The sequence below is a fragment of the Prinia subflava genome, chromosome 1, assembly GCF_021018805.1.
Source record: "Prinia subflava isolate CZ2003 ecotype Zambia chromosome 1, Cam_Psub_1.2, whole genome shotgun sequence".
NCBI classification, from domain to species: domain Eukaryota; kingdom Metazoa; phylum Chordata; class Aves; order Passeriformes; family Cisticolidae; genus Prinia; species Prinia subflava.
The window spans coordinates 34,774,816-34,794,306 of record NC_086247.1 but is presented as its reverse complement, the minus strand read 5'-3'; the positions used below and the strand labels follow the sequence as shown (position 1 = coordinate 34,794,306).

General features: G+C 41.0%; 2 protein-coding genes across 3 annotated transcripts in view; both read left to right on the top strand.

Annotated features, from left to right (window-relative positions):
• The window catches only part of SGK3 (serum/glucocorticoid regulated kinase family member 3), a 33,690-nt gene extending 32,117 nt beyond the window's left edge, over window positions 1-1,573 (top strand). For both annotated transcript variants that reach the window (XM_063392991.1, XM_063393000.1), the window contains exon 17: window positions 201-1,573. In XM_063392991.1, the coding sequence (XP_063249061.1) occupies window positions 201-371 (171 nt within the window). In that variant the 3' untranslated portion in view covers window positions 372-1,573. The remainder of the gene's footprint in view (window positions 1-200) is intronic.
• Window positions 1,574-4,139: 2,566 nt separating this feature from the next.
• MCMDC2 (minichromosome maintenance domain containing 2) lies at window positions 4,140-16,281 on the top strand. The gene is made up of 14 exons (XM_063393075.1): window positions 4,140-5,616; window positions 5,701-5,831; window positions 5,924-5,983; window positions 6,290-6,485; window positions 7,462-7,584; window positions 7,751-7,858; window positions 9,117-9,245; window positions 9,762-9,993; window positions 11,639-11,838; window positions 12,142-12,308; window positions 12,643-12,816; window positions 13,519-13,661; window positions 14,174-14,283; window positions 14,726-16,281. The coding sequence occupies exons 1-14, from the start codon at window positions 5,517-5,519 to the stop codon at window positions 14,890-14,892; spliced, it is 2,040 nt and encodes a 679-aa protein (XP_063249145.1). The 5' UTR covers window positions 4,140-5,516; the 3' UTR covers window positions 14,893-16,281.
• The last annotated feature ends 3,210 nt before the right edge of the window (window positions 16,282-19,491 follow it).

Genomic DNA, 19,491 nt, shown 5'->3' with positions numbered 1-19,491 from the left:
AACCTAAATGAAAAAAAACAGCTTTTTAATACCTATTTTCAGAGATGGAGTGGTGTGCTTCCTTAAATTTCTTTTACTTGAATAGAAAATAACAACAAAATAGATAGCCTTGAGAGTTCAATTTGGCATCTAAAGGACAAGTACAAATTTAAAACACTGTATTATTAATTGGATGACTGATAGATCCTTCTGTTTTCTAGGTTGGACCAGATGATATTGGGAATTTTGATGCAGTGTTCACAGAAGAAATGGTCCCATACTCAGTTTGTGTTTCTTCTGACTACAACATTGTTAATGCCAGTGTCCTAGAGGCAGATGATGCATTTGTTGGATTTTCTTATGCACCACCTTCTGAAGATGGGTTTTCCTAGGAACTTAAAAGTGAAGAGTGGTTTGGAAGTCTTGGGTTGAACTGAAATGTCAGGATTATGGACACATTCCAAAATAGCGTAAATAGTGCCTCGTCTTGTATGTAGGTTGGAAACCTATGAACAAACTTTCTCTGCTGTATAGGAGGAATTTGGGCATTTTGGATGGCTTTCTTTGGGGTTTGAACTGTTTGTTCCTGCTGCAGAAAATATTTTTTAAAACCTTTAAAAGCATTCTCTACATATTTTTAAGCAAAAACACTGACTGTTCTCCTCAATCCCTTTGAGTTTACATTCATACCTATCTAATTTGGCTGGCACAAACAGCAGTAAATTTATAAATGCTTTTGTACTTATTTACAGTGACTTTGTGCTTGAATTGTAACTATGCAAATTGTCTTTTGTATATCCTGGTTTAAAAAAAGGTAAATGTTTTCCCTGTTACCAGTTTGGAATATGTGTTAATTTACCTGTCAGCACTTAAGTGATATAAATTAAGGACCAAGATTCTTAAAGGACTTCTTGAGAATGAAAACTTGGTCACATAAAACTGGATTGTTGCTCTTGTGCTTGCTGAAAAACCCATTGACTCAACTGGATTATCTGAGTTATGGGGGATTACTCAAAGCAAGGACAGAACAAATTAACTGGATTGATTTGATAACATTACTTATTATGTGTTCTACTTTTCTTTCTTCCCTGAGCTATGTCTATATTTCAGCTACATTAAAAATATTTTTGGTTAAAGCTCTGCTTCTCCAAAGATCTAATATGCAATAATCATGGTTACTTTAAGCCAATTAGCTTTGACATTTTTGGGGGTGGGTGGTGAGATGATCATGCCAAATATTAGGGATTTTTCTCGCAGATTGGTAGTTTAAAACACTCTTATGTTCCAAATTTATTGTTTTTCAGCATTCATAGCTACTTGTTTTTGTGTTCCAGTTTGCACCATTTTTAAATCTTCACTTGATATTGGGAGAAAGATGTAAATTACACTGATAATTTTAAAAATGTGAAAAGCTATTGTATTTCTCATAACATACATGTGTATGGACAAACATAATTCTGAACAATTTCTGTTTAAGGAAATTTTTTTTAAGCAATGCAAAAATTGCCTGCATTTACAGTGTATAAAAGGCATATAATGGTAGTAGTTTTATTATATCTATTACTTGTAAATAACAACTTATTTTTGTCTGTTACTCCAAAAATGTTCTGTGTTTTTTGTTCATAAATACGTTCAGTTAATGCTTTGGTTTGAGAAAAGTCTGGTAAGATACTGATACATCATAATGATACGTAAATTGAATGAATGTTACATAAATTTCAGCACCTAAGTCACATTGTTTGTGACAAGCAGCTAAGATAAATACTCTTCATACTGCCTCGAGATCAGATAAGAATTGAGAATCTAGGGGGAGAGAGTGTATCAAGTCATAATTCTTTTGAAATAAATATTATATCAATGCATTAGAAGAGTGGAAAGTAGAACAGGAGCCCTTGCTTATCTCAAGGAATATCTCCTAGAGCACAGTCTCCTGCATAGTGGTTAAGTGATGCTTAACAGTTGCGACATGAGGTTGTGGAAGGGGAGTGATTGGGTAAAAAGTAAGAATTGACATTGGCAGGGGAGGAAGGGTGGAACTGTATCATTTAGGGCAGCAGAACGGTGGCTTGGCACTCATTTTCCATAGTTTTCTTCTAGAAAGGCTGAAAAAAGCTGCTCAGGACAACCAGCAACTACATGAATTGTTTCTTTGGCATTAAAATAATTTGGAAGTAACAGCCCTGGGTTTTTTTTAGTTTGGGAGGAGGTGGGGGTTGTGTTTGGTTGTTTTGGTTTTTGTGGTGTTTCGTTTTGTTCTTTGTATTTATTTAATTTTTTAGCATGGCTTTCTGATGGAGTGGGAAAAAAATTGGTGGTATGAAAGGAAGTATCCATTCTCATACTGAATTTTTAGTCTGCATGCTTCTGAAATTATGAAGTTATGTGGCTGCTGTAACTACCTTTTCTTTGTGGCAAGAGGTACAGTGCTGTTGGGGGATGGGAAGGAGAGGGAATACTTCAGAAATTTTTGTTGTGGGAGCTATCCTTTTTAATTTTTGTCTTGTATTCCAAGATGTTCATACCTAGCTGCTTGACCGCAGGAAGGGTTTTGGTTTTTCTTTTTTTGTCAGAATTCAGGGGTTCTTTCCTTTGAAACAAAGTAGTGTAGCAGTTGAAGTTATTTCTAGGAGAGCAGCTTAAAATTTGCTTATTAAGCTTTTTCCTTCAGCGGACTCTGCATTTTTGGCAAAGTGTGAATGTGTTCCACACATCACTTGAAGTACTTAGGTTCTTGAACTAAGGTTTAACAGATTGTACAACATCAGGCAGTAAAGCCTCACAGTATTTCTGTACGCAGTGCTCTTGTTCCACATCTCTGTGGAACATCCCCTGAGGATGGTTTCCAAAGTAAGACATGAGTTTGGAGTGTTGTAGCTGCCTTACTCAGGGCTGAGCTGACAGTGAATTCCAATCTTAAACACTTGGTAAAGCCTGGAGAGGAGAGTGGACCTGCACAGGAACCACCTGTGTTACTCCTTTCCTGCTTTGGCTGATAAGTAATAAAGGGAGGCAAAAATTGCCTTATTGTGACTAGTGCAGGGGGGTTTGTTCCCCCTGCCTGTAGTGGAAGGAGATTTGTTCCTCCTCTTGCAGAGAGGGAACCCAAGCCCCCTGTGAGAAGCGGGCCCTTCTGGCCCTTCTGCGGTGTGTGGAGGCCGGCACGGCGCTGCTGTTGCGGTCTCCATCTCTCGGCCTGGTGGGGAACGAGAGAGACCCCAGGAAAATGGACTGACTGAAATGCACGATGGTAGTAAAAATGTGAACTGAAATACGACACAAACAGAGTTCAGCGGTGCTCTCCCGGAGAGGGAAATTTGGGAGTGCCTGGCGTGCTAAAGGCAACAGTTAGATGTGCTATGTGTATGAATGAGAGAAGATGGTTCTGTACGTTGCCGCAGCACTTTGTACGCTGACAGAGCCATGTCCGTGCCCGGTGCCCTGCCCGTGGGTGAAGGCAGCAGCTGTGTGGAGCCGAATGGTGGCCGCGGGGCTGGGGCGGGTGTGGGGTGGGAATGGTCTTCCCTGAGGACTTGCACTGAGCAAGGCGCTGCCCCGACGCGGCCGAGCCCTGCGGGCTCTGCCTCTCCCCGCGCCGCCGGCTGAGGGGCTGAGGGGGGAGGCGCGGGGAGCCCGTGCCCGCCGGGGGCACCGGGAGCACCGTGCCCGCCGGGAGCGCCGTGCCCGCCGGGAGCGCCGTGCCCGCCGGGAGCGCCGTGCCCGCCGGGAGCGCCGTGCCCGCCGGGAGCGCCGTGCCCGCCGGGAGCGCCGTGCCCGCCGGGAGCGCCGTGCCCGCCGGGAGCGCCGTGCCCGCCGGGAGCGCCGTGCCCGCCGGGAGCGCCGTGCCCGCCGGGAGCGCCGTGCCCGCCGGGAGCGCCGTGCCCGCCGGGAGCGCTGTGCTGCGGCTGCCGAGGCCTCGCTGCCGCCTCGTACAGGGCCGCCCTGGCCTCCCCCGCGGGCACAGGGAGCGGCGTGGCGGCCCCGCGGAGCTGAGGGCAGCCCGGCCCCCGCGGTGCCGCTGCTGCCGCCGCAGCAGGGCCGGGGAGGACGGGCCGTAGGAAGCGTGGTGAATAACTGGAGGAGAGGTGAGGCGGGGGTGCCGATGGCAGGAAGCTGAAGTCAGGTGGGAGATGGTGGCTGGCTGTGCCGAGTTACACCTGGAGACGGGTTAGCTGGCTGTGGGGACGCTGGGGAACGCCATTACCCTGCTCAGGCTTTATTTTCCGCAGCTTAGGCGGTGGCTGCTTCGTGCACAATGAGCGGGGCCATGGCTCAGTCCTTCCTATCCTATGTGGTGTCCTGCGTGTCCATCCCGGTTCCACAGGATCCAGGGGGATCTGTGTGTATACATGTCTGTTTCAAGTGATGGAGTAGTAATTGTGCAGGAATAATCCCAAAGACACCGGGGGGAAAGGGCGTGGTGTGGAAGGGGAGGAGGAATCTCTATTATAAATTGTCTTTTAACTTGTGCCTTTATTACTTCAGGCTAAACACATTCCAGCCCACAGAGCACAGTTCTCAGGCCACACTGAAGTTGTGCTGGAATCCAATTACTCCTCTCGGATGTTGATCTGTTTGTCCTCCCGAAGTAATTTCTGTGAACTCCTACAGGGAATCTCCTGTGCTGTGAGCTTTGATTTCTCATCAGCTCAGTAAGTCCATGTCCTCTCCTTTACCAGGTAGGTAAGTCTTATTTCTAAAGATTCAAGTGTTGTTTCATATTGGTCGTCTACAGAGAAGACTAAGGACATTTTGCAGAAGAAAAAATGAAAGACATTAAAACAGATGCATATGTACAAAATACCATATTTTGGCCTTAGTAATTCTCCTTCTAAATTCTGCAAAGTAGTGCTTCATGATACAAGACTTCACTTAAAAAAAAAAAAAAAAAAAGAAAGAAAAAAAGAAAGAAAGAAAGATGTGGGTAACACACAACAAAACCTGCACTTAAGAGCACGGTCAGCCTCCAAACCAAAACTGTAGTGGTAAAAGCTTTGCCAGTGGGAATCAGAATTGAACATCTGTGTACATACATGGAAATAAGTGCAAGAGCAGCATCTTAAGTGGGTGCTACAAGAGATCACAGCAGGATAGGAAAGTCAGATTTTAAGAAAAGAGATGCTGCCCAGTATCACACCTCTAACAGCTATGACAGACTTCTCAAATAAGGGAGATAAAATTTTAAGTCTTACTTTTGATAGACTGATTATAAAATCTACAGAGGAGGTTACATTAACTGGAAACTTTCATTTCATGGGTTAGGGAATTTGGAGAGTAAAATAATTCACCGAGGAAAACGCTAGAGCATTCCTCAGAAATTTACTCTAGAAATGGGGTACACTTCAGTCACTGGAAAGAGCTTTGAACTGAATTTTAAAAATCCTTCAAGAATTGTGTAGTTTGAAAAAGAGACTATTTTAATTTTATACGGCTTTGTTAATATGTACCTTTATTATTACTATTAAAGCATGGCCAGTGCTACCATAATTTCTTCACAGTTTATTCCCACAGCTGAATAAAGAGCGCAGATATCTTGGAAGATGGATCCAGAAGTACAGAAAATGAGGGAAGTCATCCTTGTCTACCTTGACAGAAGTGGTGGTCTTCAGAAATTTGTGCATGATTGCAAAAAATATAATGGTATTACTGAACAGATAGTCTGTTAAATTGATACATAATGTTACACAAATCTCTGTTATTTTAAGATATCTTTTGCTCCTGCAGACTCAAAACAAAGTTATGCTGTTTATCGTTTCATTATTTCAATTAATCCTTCTGACATTGCTGAATTGGATGCAACTCTTGGAAATTATATTCTTCATAATCCCCTGCAAGCTGCACAGATTTTTCAGTCAGTAAGTGTTACAATAGATGAGTAGACAAAAGTGCATCATCTAAATTTTAGCAAGATTTTCCTTTCTAAAACAAAGTTATTTTTCCATCACAGGTATGCTTTGTAGCTATTAAGACATTATCATTAATTGAACAATTGCAGACAGAAGCCCAGGTGAGTCTGCATTAGTTTTCTCCGTTTAGATCTTGAATCTTCCAAGTATCGTGAAATATTAACAAATATTTTTGTATTAAGTTTTCATTTTCCCTTTGGTTGCAGTATTATTTATAATTAAAAATAGCTGGAAGTCTCATCCAACCATACTGCAATTATGAGATCAATTAATATGAAACCAAGTTACTCTTTATGTGTTTCTGAAATTTTAAAGTTATGTATATTGTGGTTTTGTCCATGAAAAGTAAAGCAGTTTTAAATAAAAATACATTTTTATAATATTAATGCAATTATGTCTCTTGCTAGATAAGTATATTGCTGAAACCAACACATTTGCCACCTTTACCAAGTTATGTCCTGAGTCTTTCTGCATATCCCTTTAATTACACGTCTCCAAGATTTTATATGTCTGAAGGGATAGTGATTGCAATGGGAACTGCAACAAAATACACACAAGGAGCAAGATTTCTTTGTACTGAGGAAACCTGTCCATTCTCTGAAGGTAGTAAAAATAGAAAAAAATTAATCAGTACTATTTGAAAAGCTTTTAAATAAACTTGGTAATAAGAGATTAAAAACCTAGCCTAACAAAGGTATTTTCCTATATAGTTTTATTATGCATACATTTTTTAATGAGCACAGCAAGATTTTTGTTAATTGAAAGGAGTGGACTTGCTCAGCATTCTTAAATGTTTTGGAAGAATAGATGTGCCAGCAATCCCTTTTTGCAGTGCTAAAGATAGTTTACAGAAGAAAACATAAGTCTCCTGTATAACCTGAATATATTTAATATCTTAAAGGACTTAAGTCTCTTAAATAACAATAAAATATCTTGAAAGTAAATAAGCTAGACGAGTAAAATACCTTTTTCCTTGGAAACTGTTTCTATCTATACAAAAATACCACGGAACAATGTGCTTAAGTGGCTGGCAAAAGCCTCTAGCACAGAACAAGTGAGCTTTGATGAGTGGTTGACTTCTGTGGAACTCCTACTTGGAGTAGTGTTTACTGACCTGCTTGTACCAGTGCAGAGAGAGGCCCTAAGTACTTTTAAGGCTGTTTTTTTGCTTCTTCTGTAAGAGAGGCCATACAGTTACAGAAGAGAAGCAGAATCGCAGCATTTGGAGAGCGCAGATTAAATCACACGGATATCTATCTTTACGAGGACACGCACCTCTAACTGTGCCTATCCCTATCCCGTGTCATTCCCGTGCCGGGCAAAGCCGCAGTGGGTCGCTCCTCAGCCAGGCCAAGTTCTTCTTGGGAATGCAGTAGGAAACTCTGCCATCTCGTGGCCAAACGCAATCAATTAGATGGATTCTTTTAGGGGAATATGTAAGGGAGGCTCACCTGAAGAAACACATAATAAATTTAGAATTTCACTGTCCAGTATTTCAATCGCGTCTGTTCTTCACGGGAAATTTAAAACTGAAGCTATGCGCTCCTTTTAAATGGTTGGTAACTTACTACTTTTTTAGGGTTTAGGTGCATCAGAGTGCATTGTCCTGGAGCTACAGAGTCTGCTACAGTGAGGACAGATTTTGTGTGCAGCCTGTGTTCTTCACCACTGCAGGAAGACATGAAATTTAGAGTACTTGGTGGTAGGATCTATGTAATCTTGCTTTTAGATCTGGTAGTTTCCTGCTTCTGTTACACAATAAGTAAACGAAATATTTAAGTGGAAAAAGCCCACTTAAAATACGCCAGTCTTTTAAAGAAAGATGTTTTCAAGAGAATTAACCTTTTTCTTTGCCTTTGTTTTGAAAGATAAACAAATAGTTGAAATGACTGATGCTAAAATTCTGAATGCTTTGAAAGGATATTCCATTGATAAATCACATTTTAGGATTCAGGCTTTTACATTGTTCTTGAGAGGTAAGCTGAACTTTGGAGTTCTGTCAAAAATGTTTTAGAATTGATCTTTAATAATCCCTTGCAGTTGTAGCTTTTTTTTTTTTTGCTAAAATGGTGAAAGTCATAATTTATATTGCAGTTCTTTCTGTACTCACCCCCTTCATTTTATAAAAAGTAGCTAGGTGACAAAGCAGCGTGCACAGGTGATTGCAGACTGTACATAGCAAAATTCTTGTGTCACTTTTACATCTCCATTTAACTAAAATCCCCTGGCCAGCTCAGCAGTGTCTTGTTCTAACTGATACTTGTTTTTCCTCCTTTCTACTTCCTTTGGTCCTGCTGTTCTGTACTGATTTCATGTATATTTAACATCCTTCCTCAATCTAGCTGTTTTCCACATTCCATCAGGATTTTTGGCTTCTACTATCACTGCCATCCACTGCAAACATTAAATGCTTTCTAATGTTAATATCTAGCAAAAATCACAACTCAGCAACACACTTCCATTAATTCCTAAAAAGACCCAAAACAAACACAGAGACAAGCAACAAAAAAATCCTCTTCCATTCCAAAAGTCTGGGGAATTATATGGTTCATTTATAAATAGAAAACTAAATAGAAAGAACTAGTAATACTAAAATGATAACAAAAATTTATAGAATAATCTATGGTCAAGGTACTGAGAGTTACATGCAATAAATTTCTACTGGCTCTAGTGATCAGTGTGGGTACAGTGTTTCTCAGGCTGAGATTGAGATCTGATTGGATCTAATTCTCATTTGCAAAAAAGAAATGGAATTTGGTTTTCTAACGTGCACAGAAATATAAAGGTTCACAAAGCTATTTGTGTGTCTTCTTCACATCTGTGTCGTTTGTATCTCTTTATTATTTGGGTTTTTCTCTCTGACATTTTATAGGACAGTGACTGATAATGGTGGTGCCACAAGTTTCAGAGTAGGGAATACACGTCCAAAAAACTGTCCATTTTCTCTTCCATACAGGACTAAATGTATTGTCCATTTTCTTTATCATGAAATCTATTTTCCCTCACCTGCTGTGCCTTCCTTACCTTTTGCACTAAGTAATTAAAATTGTATGTTTCATTTTATTCTAGTCCATTATCCATCTGCCATCCGGCTGTTTTCTGCCAATGTTAAATCATAAAATCAAACATGCAAAATGTGTAGAAGTTTTCTGACCATGTCTTTAAAACTGTTTTTATGCCCTAACATATCTGTAGCTTTTCCCCCCTACACTTAGGTTTTTTTATTATTTGCAGATGAACTGGCCAATAAAATGACAATAGGAAACCACTATAGGATTATAGGAATTCCAGCTTGTGTCCAAAATGGCCTACAAGCGACTGCGTGTATAGAAGTCACTAGTGTACAGCTCTATAAACCAAGTGGTAAGAAAGTTCCATTAAAAATTTACTTCAAAACCCCTGAAAACCTAGAAAAAAAATCTTGAGAATTGGTACAGGTTTTTGTTATCTAGAGGTCCAGATGACAAAACCACTCAGGACTTTCCTCTTACAGTCTGAAATGTGTACCTCCTGTTATTTGAGAATATCTGCTTTTGCTCATTTTCCATGCATTGGGAAACTCTCCTAATTATTTACTGTAGTTCTTCAGCTTCTCTTCCCATCTTCTCCTATCCATTGGAAAATACTTTGAAATCATATAAAATGAACCTGATATTTCAGTTTGTTTTTCCTTTCCTATTCCATCAGTTCTAGCAGTCATGTCTGCTAACCTTTTTGCAGTAAAATTAATAGTGTCAGATGCTTACATTCTGAATTTGTGCTTAATAGAAGGATGTATCTGTTCTTGGTAAGTTTTTGTATCAAGACTCCAGTGGTGATTGGATCCACCTACGTAAGTCTCTTTAATGTGTTTGTTCACCTGTACTTTGTTTTCATTAGGTCCTTCTTGTGTTAGTGACAATTTTAAGTGTCTGCTCTCACTGACTTCAAGTTCATGCTGGAGGTTTACTGCCATCCTGGCCAACATCTTTGCTTCTCAAGTTGTTCCACCAGGCACTTACAATACTCTTAAACTTGCAATATTGCTGAGTCTAGTACAGACATGTGAAAAAGAAAATGCAGATTATCTGGATCTCTTGATTATCACAAGTGACACGCTAGTAATTGACAGGTAAAGAGATTCCTCTTTTATCACATAAATTAGAATTTAAAATCTAGTTTTTTTAAAGATGATAGGATTGGTCTTACATGAAAAGCTAGAGACTTTGTTTTAAAAGAATATACAAGGTTCCAACTTAGTTAAATACTCATTTTTATACCTGGGACATTTTTGTTGCTTTCAAATGATAAATCAACATCAGAACTTCATTAATTATAAAACCTCCTAAAACTCTCATAAGATCACAGTAAGAATTTAACACTAGCACTGTTTTGCAGAGCTCAGATAAACCATTCTTCTAAAATCAAAACTGAAGGCTGTCCCTGAAGCTGGTAGCAAAAAAAAAGGGCTCAGCTTTTCAAACCTTGTGTCAATTTAAGCCCTCTCATCACTGATTCACAGCTATTGGCCTTTTGAATAAATAAGAAGTGTATAAATAGATACTTAAATTTTTTATCTTTTTCATAAAAACCATTCAAACAAGGTATCAGAATTCACATATATCTTTACACATAGATTATAAATCTAGTTGTTGTTGCCTTTAAATATTTTTCACTATGCATTTTATGTATTTACCCATTCATGCAACTGTTAACACAACTTTACATATACTGCAGAAAAGTACAATATGCTCAGATTTACATTAATTTAAACAAAATTACTTTCTCCTTTCATAACTTAAGATCTCTGAAAGGGGCAGGAATTTTACTTTCATTTGCAAGTCAATTAACCAATTCACTTATATTTTTTGTTGTGAAAAAAAATCCCAAAACTTTGACCACCTTAAAATTTAGCTGTACAAATTAATTCAAGGTTTTAAAAATGGGAACTGCAAGATTTCTTTTTTCCCAGGTTAAAGTTAAGATTTCTTAAGAGAAACAGGAGTTCAGTGTTTTAAGAATCAAAACATCTGGTTAATATTAAAATGGTTGCACACTGTAAATCATGATACATATCGTAATTTGTACTATCTTGCATATGCACAGTATTTACTGTCAGCAGCCTGTCAAAGTAGGCAATTCCCACATAATTCCATTGGTGCAATACCCTAATTACAAATTCTTACTGATTTTACTTAGTAATTTTCTCACAGGTCATAATAGTAGGACAGACCATGCTCTGACATCCTAAAATCATTAAGAGCCTTTGATTGTGGAACCAGACAGACAATTTGCAACCTCTCTGTGCCAAAGAACATAGTACAAGGGATGAAAAAGATATTTTATACCTTCTTTCTCCAAAAGAACTGGAGGGAAGTGTGTAACTCAGGAAGGCAGAGCTTACAAATTCCAGCCTTTTCATTTTTCCCAGATGACCAGAATTACTAATCCTCTAAACTTTCGAATCACTGGAAAAGTTTCTGTAGAATAGAAAGAAGAGTTAACAGTGTGGGGTTAAATTACAAGACTTCTTTGATTTCTTAGGAATTACTTCTGCAACCCATGATTTGCCTCATGTTTAATACATAAGAAATAGTTTTGATGACCCTAGAGAGCAGGCTTGATCCTCGACTTTTGCATTTAAAGTTAATTAGTTTTGATGCTAGTTTCCTGTTAAGGGTTTGTTGTTGTTGTTGTTTCTAAGTGAGTCTTAGTAAGTTTTTATAGAAATGAGTAATTTAACAATTTATAACTGACAGAATTATTTAATCCTCCAGGCTTCTGAATTACAGCTTATGTCTTCTGCCTCGTGGCATCCGACACCCCCCTGCCAGTGACATTTTTCCTTCTGTGTCCAAAGATAAACACGGAAGTGCCAGTATTCAAGCCTGCAGCGCTGTGCTGGCCAAGGGTGGCATCTGTTACCTAGGAGACTTAAGTTCATATAAAAAGGATAAACTTGAACTTCTACAGTCTGGTAATCTCCCACCTCCTAACAAATGAGGGGACACAAATATGCAAATTCAAGGCTAGGTTTGTTCCCTGGCTTATGGCCCCCAAATGCTGCAAAAATCTGTATGCTGTTTTTAATGGGTCTGTGGGAGACACAAAGACAAAAAAGCCAAGGTCCTCTAGACTTAAATCTGCTACACTACAGACATTCATTACTCGTAACGATTCAGCAAAATCATAATCATGCCTGATTTCAGATGTGTGTGGGACTAGAATTTATAGCCAAGCTAAATCCATCACGTAACTGATGAATTTTGTCTTATCCTAGTGCTAGAGAGCAGAACAACAACAGTATTTATTCCTGGGAAGAAGTATGGAGAAGAGGCTGACCAACAAGTTACTGTTTCAGTTCAGACCAACTTTTGGTCCTTTGTAGATGTGGACTCTTCCTCAAAGAAACATATACAAAAGGAGAACTTTCTAATTGGACAGATGGTAAAGCACATACCTTGTTATGACAGGAACTGTGCTACAGCTGTCATTTGTGTTTATTTCCACCTATAAAATAATGAAAACAATAAAACTTGTATTTCCCAGAAAGTCACAACTTAAGTAATTTTACATCAAGTATCTTCTAAAATGAGATAGCTTTCCCAAAAAAGTAGGTGTCATTCAAACAAAATTTTACCAAGTCTTACAGGTAATTCATTAGATAATCCTGCCGTATAAGTGGATATAGGCTATTTCAGATCCAAAACACCATGATGCTTCTACAAGTCAAAAGCCCAAAATAAAGTAGATGTTTTCTTTCTATGGGTCTTTTATTTAGGATGTGAGTTTGACTCCAGTTAACCTTGTAGATGGTTTTGGGCTCTTGATCTACGAGTTTCCTTCCTGTCGCCTGTCTTCTCCTGTTGTACATCATATCTTGAAAAAAGCCATTAATCCCAAAGCCATGCTGTACAAAGCCTCACAGCAGTTCAGAACACAGGATTACGAGGAGGTAACAGATTAAACACAGTAATTTAGAAATGCATTGTATTTGTGAATATCATCCTCGGTTTGAATCAAAAGTTCTCTCTGCTGCCTGCTTAACTTGTAATACTTTCTGCACTTTGCCCCACCATATTTCCACTGGTACTATTGGGATCATTTACAAAAGCAGCTTCAGTTCTTGAAAAGGGTCAGTATAATAAATACAGTTTGAGCGTGTTTCTGGAAAACATACTAAGTTAACATTCATATGAGAACAGGTGTCCAGTATATATTTTTGACCAACAAGTTTACAATCACTAGTAGAAGTTAATATTCCATTCTAACTAATTTGTCAATATCTGCAATATAACTAACAGATGATTCCCCCCTGGAAGTGTTCAAGACCAGTCTGGATGGGGCTCTGAGCAACCTGGTCTAGTGGAAAGTGTCCCTGCCCATTGCAGGAGAGTTGGAACTGGATAATCTTAAAGGTCTATTCCAACCCAAACCATTCTATAATTGTTTACTATCCAAGATCTGTCCTTATTATTGTTCATATTTTCCTTATCCAGCATAGCCAGATGGTGACAACTGTTTTTACTATTAAGACTACTGGTAGAATCTATTGTCCAGCCTGTATTAGTATGCCACTGATCTATTAAAAGGTGTGAAAAAAGGCCAATTCCTAAATTTTCCAGTTAAATAATTAAAATGTATGCCCTCTCTCTAGTTTATTTTGTTTGCTAGGAATCTTCATGTTGAACTGAGTTCAGAAGCAGAAAGTCTCATTCAGGGCTATTACCTTGCAAGTCGCAGGGTGAGGAGAGATTCCCTTCATGGATCAACATTATCAGCCTCTGCACTTAAAATTCTGTATGTCCTACTCTCCATTTTCAAAGAGAAATTTGCTAATCTGCTCAGGAGCTTGTTTAACAAAAAATCTACATAAGACTCATGTTTCAAAAAGTTCAAGCATAACTAATCTCATTTACTATTTATGAATGCCATTTATTTTATATATTGACACTGCTAAAAGAAACCCAAGGCCAAACAACTTTGCCAGGCAAAAAACCGCCAAACTCCAGCTATTTACAAATCATGTATCATTATTAAAGCTATCTAGAAAAACAATGGGATTTAAATATGTACAGCTTTATTATGGGAGCAAGAAAAGTATTAATGGAGAACATGCCAAGTTCTACTTTTTAGCACAAGCTAATGCACAGTATGTATTTTGTCAGTGGTGAGTGTAGCTGCACAGCTCAAGTATGAAAAAGACCACCCCAGTGTTAACTTTTAATTCACACAAGTACTTGACACAGAGCAATACACATTGCATTCATGCCTGCAGTGTTTATTTCTGACATGCTTATATTGATCTTCAGGATTTCACTGGCTAAGGCTCATGCCAAGCTCAGTTTAAGACAGACAGTGCTTCAGGAAGATGCAGTGATTGCCGTCTTGCTATTCGAGTCATCGCTGACCCTAAAACACGGTAAACAATGCACAACAGTTCCTTACTCTGGGGTGCATCACTGTCACATTTGGTCAGTCTGAAAAAATTCTACCTCCTTTGAGTGCAATAGCAGGTAATGTCAAATCAAAACCCGGAACTCCCACTGTTGAATGACTGCTGTTGGAGAAGTCTGTTTGTCAGTGCTGTAGGCCACAGGCCAGCACAAAAGTCTGTCCTTTTGCTGGTTTATTTAAGGCATTGCTCAGGTTAAACTAAGAACAGATTTCCCTCCCTGGGGTAACAAAAAACAAGGGTTGGAGTTTTTTTGTTTATTAAGCATCACTCATATTTGTTCGCACACAGATTTGGAAGCGAGGTAAGAATTATGACCTAGGATTACATTACTAAGTAATTTGCATCACAGCTTTTTTCTCTCATAGTACTGGCAAGTATCTCACAGCTTCATTTCTTCTTTGCCTAGGCACATCTGCATTATGTGTAGCACCAAATCCTGTATTTCCATTTGAGCTCAGTGATGAAAACTCCCTGCAACAGAGAGATATTTACCTCATGCAGTGTCACCATCAACTGCTGAAGTTTATTGCTGCCTATAGCCCAGGAATTCACATTAACACAACTGAAGAGTAAAAACCCCACTCTAGGTAAAGCCTGAGGCTTTGGTTTTTTAAGAGGTTAGTTAAAAATATAAAATTACTAAAAACTTAGAGAACAGTTCTGTGATGTTTTGCCACGGAATAAAGCATAGCGGCCACGACTTGAATTACAAGTTTTTGTGAGTTATTTGAAGGCAGGAGGGATGTCTTCATCCTGGAAAGCCATGGCTTCAGAATACAGTCCTAACCAGAAACTTCTCTTCCTGGCTACCACTCTCCATTCACAGTTAAGCAAGAAGTAATTTAGGATTCAGGATTTTTAACAGACTACAACTAAAAATTAAACCACCAGTTGACAGTGTTCTAATGTTTTATTTCAGCTACCTGAAGTTTACAGTTTTTCTTGTTGCTTCCTTTTTAATGTATCACATAAAAGGTTAAGAACATTAAAACTCTTCATAGTTTAAGTCATCAGTCTTTAATTACTCATGGTGTATAGATTTTTAAATGTATAAAAGTATTATCATACTGCTTCATGTTCTGTCTCTTTTTTTACATTACCATGAGATTAGACAAGGATACCAGATACTCCTGCAACCAAAACCCAAACCAAACAAAACCTGCAAAATCAACCAAAAAAGAAACCCTCCAAACCAGCCCAACCTGCAAAACCCAGTGTTTCCACATTATTTTATACAGACTGCAGGAGATAGTAGAGTGCTACAGTTAGGTAAAAAAAATACTAGACAAGCTGGTAGGCAGGTAGCTCAATGAATTTAACTCTACCTCACTGTAAGAACAAATGAAGAATGCGTTGGAGGAGGTGAGGTGTCTGGAGCACAGTATGCTTCCCCAGCTGTGGGCTTTCCTGTGTTTCATCTTCCTGCTAAGGATACAGCTCTAGACATAATCCTCAGCAAGCTTTGCATCTCCAAGAGATACATATTAAATAAAAAAGCTGCAGTAGAATTGTACAGACTTCCTGTCAAATCTGGACAAGCTGAATACTGAAGGCTTGTGTTGCTCCTGCCCAAGATGTCATCCAGCAGGATTAGAGCTACTGCTTCCATAACCTTAACAAAAAAGTTACTGAGAACAAAAATCCAAGATTTTATTCATACCCACTACTAACACTGTAAACACTCATTTAGACAACACAAGTCTCCCCACATTTTCATCTTTGCCTTACTTGCTTTTGATCCATTTATTTGATACACTCAAAAATTAGTTCTAAGACTGCCCATAAGGCCACTTCTCTTTCTAGAATGACACTCTACCCTGAATTTCATTCCAGGATTATTCCTTTTCAGTGAACAGCTACTCCCTGCTGTACTGTGGAAGCAAGCAGTATTTCTGATGAGCAGGAAGGGCAATGCAAGCATTTCCAAGTGCATTAGAACTCCACATTCCAGGCCGCTGGTTTCAAGCTAAGAACAATAACAATAATGAGTTAGTTTCCTGTACCCTTTCATCAATCTTGTACAAAGGTATTACCCTCACTGGCATTTCAGATCTCAAGATACACATCAGAAAACATTCAGATGGGTAAACGGCAAAAGTAGTCTCATCATTATGCCAGAAAAATTACTCTTTAAGGATAGACTGAAATCTTTATCTGAAAAGGAATCTGAAATTCTTTTACAAATCACTATTTTTGATAAGCAATATTAAGGGATGTTCTGCAAAAAGAGCACAACATTTTATCCTTGCTTCTCCCTAATTTCTCCCACGAGCTCTTTTTAAAATAGGAAGACCTGTAGCAGTACCACAAGGAAAGGATGGTTGCCAACATGGCCAGTACAGGCTTTCCCTGGATGGCAATACAGCCTGCAGGAGCCTGAGTACTGTGACAGTAAAAAAGCCACTGACCTCCTCAAACACCCACACTTCCAGAAGGGGGTGAACTCTCCTGTTGGCCCTTTGTGCACACACAAGGCTGGAAGACAGTGGAGGTGGTCATCTCATGTCACAGAACCTTGAAAAAAAGAAATGAGATCAGAAATTACAGGAGCAAATCCAACTGGAAAAACCCAACCAATGCACTGGCACATCAGACAGACATCACTGCTCATCACAACCTTCAGTTGGGTAAACGGCAAAGGGTCATCATCACTGTGCCAGCAGCTTCCTGCCTGTTCAGACTGCTTTTTTCCAGGTACTCAATGCAAGGGAATGGGTTAAGTTTGTCTCAAGTTGTACTCCATAACCTGAAGCAGAGCCTTCATTTTAACTGTTAAGCACAGAACAGATTGAGTACAGCAAAGAACAAGAGAAAAGCAGCTCTGTTTGGGCACAAAAATGCAGGTCCCTTTCTTACATTGGAACCCCAGACACTAAGTATCGTCCTAGAAGTAAAGCTCAGTCACCTTTCCCTTTGGAATGGATTCCAAGACTGACACACTTGAAGTGCCAGCCTGGACTGTGATCTGAACATACTGTTCTTCACTTAATTCTCTCCCTTTCAACTAACATCCATGAATTCTTCAAACCAGAAGTCATGCTTCCCCAGTTAAAAACTAGGTTCTTGTTAACACAAGCCTCTCCCTTCTGACTCCTTTGGGATTCTTGGACTGCACCTGCTTTGTTCTGGGGAGCAAGTCTTCAGAGATTTTATAGCTGCCATAATACCTTTTGTTAGGATTTCAATCTCTTAACTCTACATGCAATCATATTTCTCCTTTTTCCATCTGTAAGGGAATTTGCAAGCCATTGAACAGCTTCAGAACTCTTGATCTGGATTTCATGATGCTTCTCTCAACATCTTTAAGTACAGTAAGAAATACTTACTTCTGTAGCTCCAGAATTCACGTGGCATCTTTAAGCTTGCAAGGCATGGCAGAGTCCAGGCTGAGGATTCCCAAAGCCAGTAACAAACTCATCTTGAGCTTCACCTTCTGCCTAAACAATGGAAAGAAGATGTTTCATTGAGAGAGCTCCACTGCTGAGCCAGTAGCAGAAAGCATTAACACTTCTTAGGGAACAGCAAGCCAGTCCAAGAAACACCAAGCCCATGCTCTCTTTGTTATTACCTGGGATAGAGCCAAATCAAGGTTAAGCAGAGGCATGACCATTTTCCTAAAATGAGCTTCAGTGTGAGGAATGACTGATTGCAGGACAAGTACAGTGCTCCTAATGACCAGGCAGGCTGGGGAGAGCAGCACCCTGGCAGGGTACAGCCTTTAATCCCAGTTCACGTATGACACCCTGGGGAAGTCACTGATGTTTCTGCACCATTTGAACAGAGGTCAGCACTCACACCGCAGTCTGTAACGCAGGAGAGCATTACCCCAGAGGCTGCTGATACTCCTAGGGCGCTGTCCCTGCCAGACCCCACCAGTTTGGATCTGTGCCTATAACCTGAAAAGGGCACAGTCTGGGTCACCTCACAGCCCTTGCCCCATTCCCTAAAGGAAAAAGAAGGTAATTTATCTTTTGGATTATGACAGGCATTTGCTGATGAAAACGATCTGTCAGCAAAACCAAGTGTATTTGAATGTCCAATCTGTCATTCCTTCCAAGACTTGATGAGCCAAGAGACAGCTCAAAGTAACCACTCCGTGGCACGCAGTAATTAGGTGCATCTCGGTCTCCCACAGCTCCTGGGCAGCCCGTGTGGCTGAGCGTCAGCCCGAACTTTCCAGCACACAGGGGAAACACAGGCACTGTTACAGCAGCGTGAGCCACTCCTCTTTCAAGTGACAGCTCTGGCAGTTTAGGAAAGCACCTGCAAACCATCGCTGCAATTCCTGAGATTACAGCGGGATGTCTCACATGAACCGCCTGGGAGCATTTCTAACTCCTCTGCGAAGGTCAGGAATCACTCTGCCATTCAGACGAGCACGTGGCGGGACCCGCTCCAAGGAGCAGGGCGGAGGTCGGGCGGCTGACGGATCACACGGATCGCTGCGGATCCACACGGCAGGATCGCGGAATCACAGAATGTTAAAGGTCTGAGCTTAGAGATCATCCAGTCCCAGCCCCTTTCCCGCCACGGGCAGGGACACCGCCCACTAGGTCGTGCTGTTTAAGGCCTTATCCAGCCCGGCTTTGCACAGCTCCATGGGCTGGGGCACTCACACCCTTCCTGCTGCAAAGGCCTCACCACCCTCACAGCAAAGAATTCCTTCCAATATTTAACCTAAGTTTCCCCTCTTTTAATTTGTACCTACCAGACTCGGCGGCCGCTGCTGCCGCTCCCACGCCCGAGGCCGGGGCACGGCGGGCCGGCTCCCAAGGCACGGATCGGCACGGGCTCGACCCACGCCCGGGCACTCCCCGCTCCCAGGCACCGCCCGGGGCGCCCTTCGCCAGCGCGGGATCCGCCGCCAAAGGGGACACGGGGCGGGTCCCGCCACATCCCCCACGCACCCACTGAGGCACGCAGCCCGGCTGGGGGCCGGCAGACACAGCCGCTCCGGGTCCGTCCCGCGGGGAAAGGCCGACTCCCGGCCGCCACCCCGCTATAAGGGCGGCGCGCAGGGCTGGGGCGGCGCTTTCCGGCTGCGCGCGCAGAGGGACACGGGGAAGGGAGGGCCCGGAGTGTGAGGGGAGCGCGATCCGGGCCCGGGGTGTGAGGGGAGCGCGATCCGGGCCCGGGGTGTGAGGGGGACGCGATCCGGGCCCGGGGTGTGAG

What these genes read in the sequence shown, in the direction of transcription:
- MCMDC2 (XM_063393075.1), top strand. Translation starts at nt 5,517, where the DNA reads ATGGATCCAGAAGTACAGAAAATGAGGGAAGTCATCCTTGTCTACCTT. An exon ending in ACAGCTCTATAAACCAAGTG is followed by an intron (nt 9,246 to 9,761) that starts GTAAGAAAGTTC and finishes TGTTTTCATTAG; the next exon opens with GTCCTTCTTGTGTTAGTGAC. An exon ending in GACACGCTAGTAATTGACAG is followed by an intron (nt 9,994 to 11,638) that starts GTAAAGAGATTC and finishes TTAATCCTCCAG; the next exon opens with GCTTCTGAATTACAGCTTAT.